Source organism: Leiobunum rupestre, chromosome 4 (genome assembly GCF_980474605.1).
Source record: "Leiobunum rupestre chromosome 4, qqLeiRupe1.1.hap1, whole genome shotgun sequence".
Taxonomy (NCBI): Eukaryota; Metazoa; Arthropoda; class Arachnida; order Opiliones; family Sclerosomatidae; genus Leiobunum; species Leiobunum rupestre.
In genome coordinates, this window is record NC_143387.1 from 50,120,396 (window position 1) to 50,129,943 (window position 9,548).

General features: G+C 35.1%; 1 protein-coding gene across 1 annotated transcript; it reads right to left on the bottom strand.

Annotated features, from left to right (window-relative positions):
* Positions 1-1,176: 1,176 nt before the first annotated feature.
* p (WD40 repeat domain-containing protein pink) lies at positions 1,177-9,067 on the bottom strand. Its single transcript, XM_090172982.1, has 23 exons — positions 8,483-9,067; positions 8,311-8,421; positions 8,183-8,244; positions 7,936-8,122; positions 7,737-7,867; positions 6,875-6,946; positions 6,756-6,810; positions 6,414-6,699; positions 5,795-6,342; positions 5,395-5,731; positions 5,076-5,334; positions 4,759-4,955; positions 4,446-4,697; positions 3,960-4,383; positions 3,655-3,900; positions 3,428-3,595; positions 3,233-3,364; positions 2,555-2,668; positions 2,380-2,492; positions 1,996-2,308; positions 1,778-1,913; positions 1,521-1,719; positions 1,177-1,447 (listed from the first exon to the last, which is right to left on the bottom strand). Exons 1-23 carry the CDS (start codon positions 8,600-8,602, stop codon positions 1,350-1,352), a joined length of 4,560 nt encoding a protein of 1,519 aa, XP_090029108.1. The 5' UTR covers positions 8,603-9,067; the 3' UTR covers positions 1,177-1,349.
* Between the last annotated feature and the right edge of the window lie 481 nt (positions 9,068-9,548).

Sequence of the window (9,548 nt, forward strand, 5' to 3'; positions counted from 1 at the left end):
ACCAGCCTGCGGTTGCCCTCTGACAGCCAGCTCCATATCTTCCACTGACCTCAGGGATATTTATTAAGCAAGGGAACAGCGCGGTTTTCCTTTTACCACAATTGTATATTATATCTCTTAACTTTTAAAAGAGAAGTGTCTAGGTATGTGCGACTCTTGATTTTAGGCTCACCTTAAAAAAAAGGTTTCGAGTACTTAAACAGTTAGGCTTAGCTTTCGAGTACTCGATTAGTTAGGCTTAGCTTTCGAGTACTCGGATAGTTAGGCTTAGGTTTAGAGTACTCGATCAGTTAGGCTTTGAACTAATGAACTGAAATTTGAACTGGTCTCGGAAATTTTCTCAAGAAAATAATCATTTCTGTGGCGTTTCTTAGAAGCCATTTCGCGGTATTACAAACGTTAAACAATAATAATGTTCCTAAGCCTTTGGCAATCTAAACAATAGCCAGAACTTCACACCAGAGGAAACTTAACAAAATACAAATAAGCCTCGGCCTCGGCCTCAAATCAGTACCAGAAATTTTTTCGAGTTTTTCGAGTCGAATACTCGCACATGCTTAGAAGAATCCATTCATGCCATTATGAAACTTGTACCTGCATAAGCTCGACTTAGATTCCAATAGGTGAAAATTACCAGAAAAACTTAGAAGTTATCAATAGCCTTAATTAAATTCCAGATTAGTTCTCGAGGTAAGTTGTAAGTATCGGCTCGATGTGAGTTAGCTCTTTTTTCAACCGATTTCCCTAGCGTCGAAATCCAAACAAGATGCTTAAGCTACATTTTGACAAAAAAGGCGGGACCTAAAAGTACATCTCGCGTTGATTGGGTCGTTCGTAAATTGGTCAATAACTTAAATTATAGTAATTTTAAACAATATTTTAAATGGGATATATTATTTTGGTTAAAGTCCACTAAGTAGCGTATAAGTTGTCTAATTATAATAATTATAACGTTATGGTTTCGCTATTGAAGTTTAGCTATGCAGTAAAGTCGTTTTTTCGAAGAATCAGATAAATTCATTGCCATCTCTAATAACAAGGGCATTATCATAATGCAGGGGTGCAATGTTTCAAGCGAAATAAAATAGGCAGGGGTAGGGAGAGATATATTATGTACTTCTGTTTTTACTAACAAATTCAATGTATCTAAAAATTATGAAACTCTATAAACTTTATTGGCTTTAAATTTTCAAAAATTTAATGAAACAAATGTAACATAAAAGGCCCACAAAAATGTTTGGCATTTAACAAATAAAATTACTTTGTATTATAAGTTGCTATAGTTAAAAACTTCACTTATTAGGTTTAAATAAATATTTTACGCCTTTAGAAACAGTTTCTAAATGAATTTAAAAGGATTTACTTAAATTAATATGTCCCTTTTTATCAATGCATAATGGACAGGGTGTGATTTGTTGTCCAAGACAGCTACTATGGAAAGCATGGCCTACATAGATTAAGAGTTAGTTAGTCAAGTAACAAATTAGAATTAAGGGAAACCTAACTCGAAATTAACTCACCGCAACTTCCCACAGTTACTCCAGTTGCTTTACTCAATCTTTGACTGCATTCAAAAACATTTGTGCACAGTTGAATTCCACACAGTGGACAAGATCTTTGTATACGGGTCGAAACGCCCCAATTATTATCAGGCTCTTCTAAATACCTTAAGCATCTTTGTTTAAGCGAGGGTTCTGGCTTATAATCAGCCTTAGGAGACTTAAATATAAAAATGTCATTTAAAATTATAATATAAAAAAATCTGGCTGAAGCTCACTTTTTTATATTGGCCAGCTTCACCCCTAAGGCGAGATTCTTCTTCAAATACTTTCCAAATCTGTGGAGGAATCGACGTAGACCTTCTCAACCACAAGTAGCTCTCCATACGGGCCAAAATTGAATGTGATAAAATACTATTTGAAAAACTCAACAATTAGCATTTCCACAATAAAGAATTTTTGTATTTATTAATTAATTGATAATTTTAATTCTTACTTTTGCTGTGTGTCAATGAGATGAGTTACGAGTGTAGCTCGAAAAGTTGAAGAAGTAAGCGTTCCACTGGGTATATCCATAGAACGTATTTGATTTAACACTTCGCTAGGAGAAAAAGCCGATAACATTCTTCTCACAGCAACATCTAATGTTAAGGAATGTTTCTCGGAGAAGCAAGCAGCTGGTCCCGTTGGAGCGCTACAGCTGGCACATGCCCAAGGAGGATCTCCTTTCGCACTTTTTCGTTTCTCATGCCATGCTGCGAGTTTGGTTAGGAAAGCTGCCCATTGTTTTTGATTTTCAGGAAAACAACCTAGAATTTAAAAAATTCTAATTTTATTCATATAAATTTTACTAAATATTACCCAACTCATATTGAATTACCTAATGGATGATCAATGGATAACAATCGAGCGTCATCGAGAAGTAATAACGTATCCAACTGCTTACTCAACTCTCTTCTTTTCTTCAATAAAAGAAGATAACCAGGCCAAAAACTGCAAAATAAATTGTTATTTTAGTATTAACTCTTCCATTTTGCATTTGTCTAGAAACTCACCCCTTCTCTTGACAAAACTGTGTCAAATGTTGACAAGATTCATCAGATCCAAATATATCGAGGACATGTAACAGCTCTTTTCCCATTGGCCATTGATATAGATGAGAACCAGGTCTGTAAAGAAATATTTAAAAAAAATATCAGCCTTACGTATTGTAAATGTTTTTGTGATATTCCAAATTAATGAAAATTATGGCACATGACAATACACAAAATCTGGAAGTAATAAAAGGTTATCTTTATTCCTAAGCCCGGGAAAACTAGTTACCTTCATTTCCCCAAAAAAATCTGGAGAAATTAGTTGACAGTCATATTAGCGAGGAAGTTCTCAATGTGACACCCCTCTTTGATGCTCAGTATGTCTATCGACAAAGCAAATCTACTGAGACTTCCCTTCATGGCATAACAAGTTGCTGAGGAGGAGACTTCCTCTCATGTTCTTTGTGACTAATTTTTATGCAGCTCAAAGGTTTGAGCATCTTGGTATGCACAGATTGGAACCGAGAGATCTATCCAACATCTCGGCAGAGCAGATCTTGCGCTTTGTTTCAGAGACGGGGGTCTTTTAGGTCTAAATGGTTGAGGTAGAACACTGGACCTCTGGTCAAAGTGCTATGTTAGGCCTGTCCCTACCACCCAACCCTTAATAATAATAATAATGTTTGAAAATAAACTCACACTGGGTTTCCGCAAACGGAACATCGTAGATTGATGAGTGACCCGTCAGTTTCGGGGGGTTGATTAATGGCAAAACGAATCCAGTTCATTTGGACTTCGTAAGATGAAAATAGATTAGTAATGACTTGAGTTCTAAAGAAAGGAAACAAATAAGATATTCCAGAATTTATAAGCACAGTAACATTTAAATCTAACTTTTGTTTAGGAGGCATTTCTTTAATTATCAGATCGATGCATTTGACAAAGAGACTTGGATGATGATGACCCGTAGAGTTTGATATATACAATAAATCTATTGGAGAAATTTGATGGCACAATTTTGAACAAACTTCTAAAGTTTTTTTGAAATCTAATTTGGATAACCTAGAATAACAATATATAATTACAAGGATGTAAAAAAAATATTTAATATGTAAACATACTGAGCTATTCTTGCAATGGTTACTCTCGTAATTCGGAAAGATTCTAACAAATTATCAACACAGGCATTCAAATTGCTTTTTTGAAGAGCTCTATCAAATTCATCTCGTTTTCTCAGTAATTGGATTCCTTCATTAAACGCACACCATGTTTTAAACCTTGTTTCCAAGGAAAGTGAAGAATTTCCATCCTTATTAAACCCACTGTCATGGTTTAAATGTACAAACTCTTCCACCAGCTTTTCACGCCTGGAAATTACAAGAATATTTAAACTATATTCATTAAAAGGTTAAAATTTAAAACATACCTTTCACTATTACCACATATGAGATGAAAATAATTATAAACAAATAAAGATAGCTTAGCATCTAATGACTCTTTCACACATTCGCTATTTCCATTGCTATCAGAATGACGAGCACCATTAAGTATATCGGGGCTGTTCTCCCAAGATCCAGAAGATGGGAAGAATAGAGACAGTTCCGAAAGGGAAGAGCCTAATATTTTAGTCCTAAAACAGCTTACAGCTAAAGAAGACATTTGAGCGTGAACTTCGGACGTCACTTTAAAAGGACAATAAACAACAATTGCAGAATCTCTAAGTTGAATTTTTTTCAAACTCGGAGGAATAAAATCTGGATGGTAGGCGTGACCCTTCTTCCCAGCTGGTGGTTGGCAAATATTTCCATTAACTTCCAAAGTAATATCATCAAAACCATTATCACAAGGTTCTGAAATAATACATAAATATAAGTAATCAACCATTTATGAGATATCACACTTCATTTATTACCTTGGAGGGGAGATGTTTGATTGTACACAAAATGGAGAATCTCCAGTTGGGTTTCATTTAAAACATTCACCCAAGATTCCAACACTTCTCTTCTTCCAATTGGATCTAAGAGAATATCTGGATTTCTCAGACGCATTCTCGCTTCGGCGGTAGCAGACAGTAATGCCCCAATGTCAATTGGAGGTGTGTCTTCCCATACTGAACTGTCATGGAGACTCTTTGAAGACCAATATCGATTGTCTAAATAAGTGCCTTTTTCCAAAGATAATTCATAAATCAACTGCGCAATTTCCTATAATAAAATAGACCTCACCATTGGGATCTCCCTGGTTTTCTTTGTTGGTACCATCATCTGGGGAGTCCCAAGTGGAAGAAGGCAGAGAATTTGAATGGACAAAACCTTTAGGAACCATTGCAGTTTCGTTAACTCCCATTTGCTTGAACCTGTTCTCCAAATCCTTCCAATTTTGGAGAAGAACTTTTTTCCCCGAAGTGAAAGTACTTGAAATACTAAAAAAAAATAAGATATAAATTAAATGCTCTTGCACTCACAAAACTAGTGTATAAGTTATTAATAACTAGGTAAAAAATCAACATTTACATTAGTGAACCATCAAAAATTATATTTACCTATCTTTTAATTTTCCAAGATCAAGGGGCGGCATTTCTCCTACATCGTGACTAGATAAAACCGAATAATCAAAACCCGGTGGAAATACTAATCCTCCCCCATGAACGGATAAGCTCAGCAAACGATATGGCAAATCGTAACTTAGAGAGGTACCATCACTAAGACCATCAGTCTGATTTGTTGCAAATTCTTCAGAAGAGCTTCCATTCAGAGTAGCCTGGCTACAAGACATGATGTCCAATTCAGAGCTTTGGTCAACTAAATCAGTATAGTTCAAGTAAATACATTATGTACTCAAGAATTTCTTTGCTACCTTACCAGTTAAAATAGGGGGCGTATCTGATGCTATGGAAGGATTATACAAGCTCAATGAAAGTGAGTTTGACGGAGAAGAACGTCCATTTTCCAAAATAGGTAGAGGAATATGCGTGACAGGCGAGCATTCGGCGCGACATTCATCAACGGGTGATAACAAACCATTAAGAGGAAGTGGAAGAGGTTTGAAAGACACATCATGTGGCTTTTCAGCAGTATTTTTAGGAGGTGGACCAATACTAGAACCAGACGAAGTAGATGGAATGGCATTTGAATCACTCTTGGTTTTTCGGTGGGTTGGTTTAAATTTTGGTTTTCTAATCTCTTCTTGACTCTTAAACTTAAAATATTTATTCCAACTTTAGTAACCTTTCGGCAAAGAGTATTTGAAAACCATATTCACCATAATAAAATCTGTGCTTTTTTCCTTAGAAAGTTTTTCAGGGTTAGAATGCTGATTGGTGTTTCGTGGAGTTGGAGAACCAGATGGATGTCTCTGACGTAGCAGTGGAGAGGCTGATCGACAGCGAAGAGGTTGAGGCGATGCTCGACGGGAGGAATTAGGATCACTAATAGCCAAGGCAGATCGTGGCCGCCTGACAGATTTGGCAGGATTTCCTGAAGTCTCTTTACCAAAATTTTTCTCATCTTCAAAAGCTTGGATAGCTTTCAATATTGGTAATAATACAGTAATTAAATGAGTGTGACCAGAGGCTTTTAAATTTTCAAGCAAAATTGCAAAGTTGGCCGGAGATAGCAAGGACTTTTTGGAGAGTGAGGAAGAAAAATAGTGCACATTGTCCGCAATAAAATCGGCACATTGAAAATACAGTTCACTGCGAAAAAGTTTAATGGCGGCTTTGTCAAGAGGTAGAACTGATATTCGTGCAAATTTATCCATTTGGTAATTTAAGTATAAATAACTTTTGTAACATTTGATATATTTTATATCTGGAATGAATAATAAATAATCCAGTATAAATTAAGTATTAAGAAAAATGTGGTTGAATGAGACAATTTACCTGGAAATTTGTCACATCGCAGAAGAACTTCGGCTTTCTTAGGGTTTAAAATACAGAAACCATTCAAACTCCAAGTTAAAATGAATGGCGATAATTCGTGGCTAGGCCACAGAGTGTACAATTTTGTAAAACCCATAACAGAAGTTCCATTTTTTGATGAACTTTGCTCATCACAATCATGGTTGGCACTGTTTTGACCTTCTTGGTAAGAAACAATTTTTGCCGATGATTTTAAAAGAGCTTGTTTGAATTGGTGCGTTGATAAAACATTTCCCCTCAAATCAGCCTTAAATAGATATTAATAAGTAAATGGTAAATCAGATGAAATTTAAAAAAAAGCACCTCCCAAAGCCTTGCTCCTGGTCTGGCAGTGTAAATTGTGCAAGGATCTTGGTACCTAAGGGAATTAAAAAAAAAAGCTTCAAGCAGAATGTAACATTTTAATAAAATTGTGAAGTTACCTAGGCCCAGGATACAGGCAAGCACCAAACTCTCCATCTCTGAGTTTCTTCCCAATTTGAACCCATTGTTCCCTGTGGGGTATAAAACCATTTATGTATTCAAAATAACTGTTGAACTTATTCTAGAGAATTTCCGGCTAATTTTTAAGGCTGGGCGAGAAGGGGTTTTATACAATCGAGTCGGGTTTAGAGTATTAATACATTTTTCATAGGGTAGCTGAGTCGGGTTGTCGAGTATTTCGATTATTTAAAAATTTTCCTTGTTCGAATAGTCAAGTAGTCAGAAAAACCCGTTCGTGAACTTGATTAATTGACGAGTTCTATTCGGGTAGTCGAGTAATTAAGAAACATTTTAAATAGCCTACTAGTCACTACTTAAATGGATGTTAGGTAACAAGTTAAAAAAGATAAAAATAATTAACAAAACACTAAACTAAAGAACATTAATCAGACACTCATGGCAGAGAGAATTCAGAGCCCAAAACCAAAACTAAAAAACTTCTATACGAATCCAGCCAGCCAATCACTCGAGGTCATTGAATGGGATGTTAGTTTGGATTTATTTCCCCTATTTATCTACCTGGGCGACTGGCTATGACAAAGAGATTATTGTCGAGTAAACAACGAGTTTCCGATTACCCAAATATTCTCGGTGGGGAAAAAAAATTGGCGAGTTTTACAAATGGCTTATTCGAGTAGTCAAGTACCCGCTTAAGGAGAATTTCTGATACTCGATAGTCAACGAGTATTTAAAATTTTCTTGAGTTGGAGTATCTGACCTCAAAAATCGTCGAGTACAGCCCTACTAATTTTAATCTACCAAGAAAATTTTGCAATTTTAATCCAAGACTATAACACTTACGTATTGGTATTATAAATGTAAGAACGAGTTAAAGTTGACACCAGAAGAAAATCTTTAGAGTAATCCAGCTGCACAACTCGAGAATCGACTTTCATTAAGGTTGCACTTGGCACTTGGAATAGACTTCTTGTCTAAAAATAATAATAATAACGTAAAATTATAATTTATAATAATAATATGAAGAAATGATTGCCTTTACCCTTGATAATGAAACGTTAATCATGGTAACACGACCAGTATCATCGCCGGCATAGAGTCGAGCTGTGGTGTTGCTCCAGTGAAGGCTTGTGACAATAGCTCCTTTATGATCATATGTAAACTGAACACGATTAGGTTGGACTGTATCTTTATCAGCATTATGCTCCAAAACAACAACATGACCTCGGCTGTTGAAATTTGCAATTATTTTTCAGAGAAAAAATCATTGGAAACAAATGAAGACAAACCTTGTTGAAAATGCCAAAATAGAATCATCAGGGGCAATTGCAACTTGACTAACAAGCCCATCCTGAAATAAACCACCTTGTCTTTAACTACAACCCCAAATGAAAATAAAATATTTAAACTGAACTACCTTATTGGTAACAGATTTGAGATATTGCAGTGATTCCCTAAGAAAAACATAAATGCCTCCACTAGTAGATCCAAAAACTACAAAACGTTGTGACACATCAAAGCATGTATACTATAATAATTAATAAAATGAAGTTAGTATCAATTAAAATGAAAACAATATATTCTCTTACTTTCACTCTGACTGTATTTCTAATAGGTAAAAAAACATTTTCCATGGAATCAGTTTCAATGAGTACATACTGATTCGAGTCTAAAGCTAGCGTAGTTTTATTTGGGGCAATTTTGCTCATAGTTAATTCTTCAAAATTGTACTTAGCGGCACAAAAGCTAAGATAGCTTATTGGAAAAGTGGTTCGTTCAATCAATTCACTATTGCGATTGCTATATCACTATGTGTAATGTGCGAGACATTGAATGTAAAAACTGGACTTAAACATTGTTTTACTAAATGCATTAGAAACGTTCCGTCGAACGTGTCCAAGTTCTTCATACGTGAATAATTTTAATTGAGATTGTATTAGAAAATGTAGACATTTTTTTAAAATAATAAACCAAAAGTGAACCCTGCTGAAAACATTAAGCCTTAGCAAATAGTCAGAAAACACTTTAAACGTGACCATTTCTTTTATTACAAAGGTCGGCAATATTCTGACCCTGTATATAAACCTTAATAAATCTGAATTCCGTAAAGTTCATACTTAATTTAAGTCACTAATAAAATTATTATTTTTTTAAAGTTTTAATTCTTAACCGAACATCGCGAAATGGCCGTCAATTGGAACGGAAATCACAAGATGGATGCGTAAAGACAAAAGTAAACAGAAAAAAGTGGGGTGGTTTAAAATTTTAGAAATATTATTTTTGTGTACCACGCACCAGTTCTCAATTTTTCTTTATTTCAATAATAGAATCAAACCATAATTAACTGAGTACTTTAATAAATCTTAACTAATTATCAACCTATTTGTATAGTTCTTCAGCAAGGAAACTTTAAAATACTATATTTCGACGTGACTGTGATGCCAGCATGGAATGCTCTGCCAAATACTTGGCGTTATTTTGCGTTTAAACTTTTAGGCCAAATAGGTACGTGTAAGTATATTGAACATCTTGTTGATCTTTTGATACGCAAATAAGGCGATATTTGGAAAAGCTTGGCCGTTCCCCTTTAATTTGTGCTCGGTGTACTGTTATGCGGTGGGCATAAGAACTACACTCAGATTAAAACAAGAACAG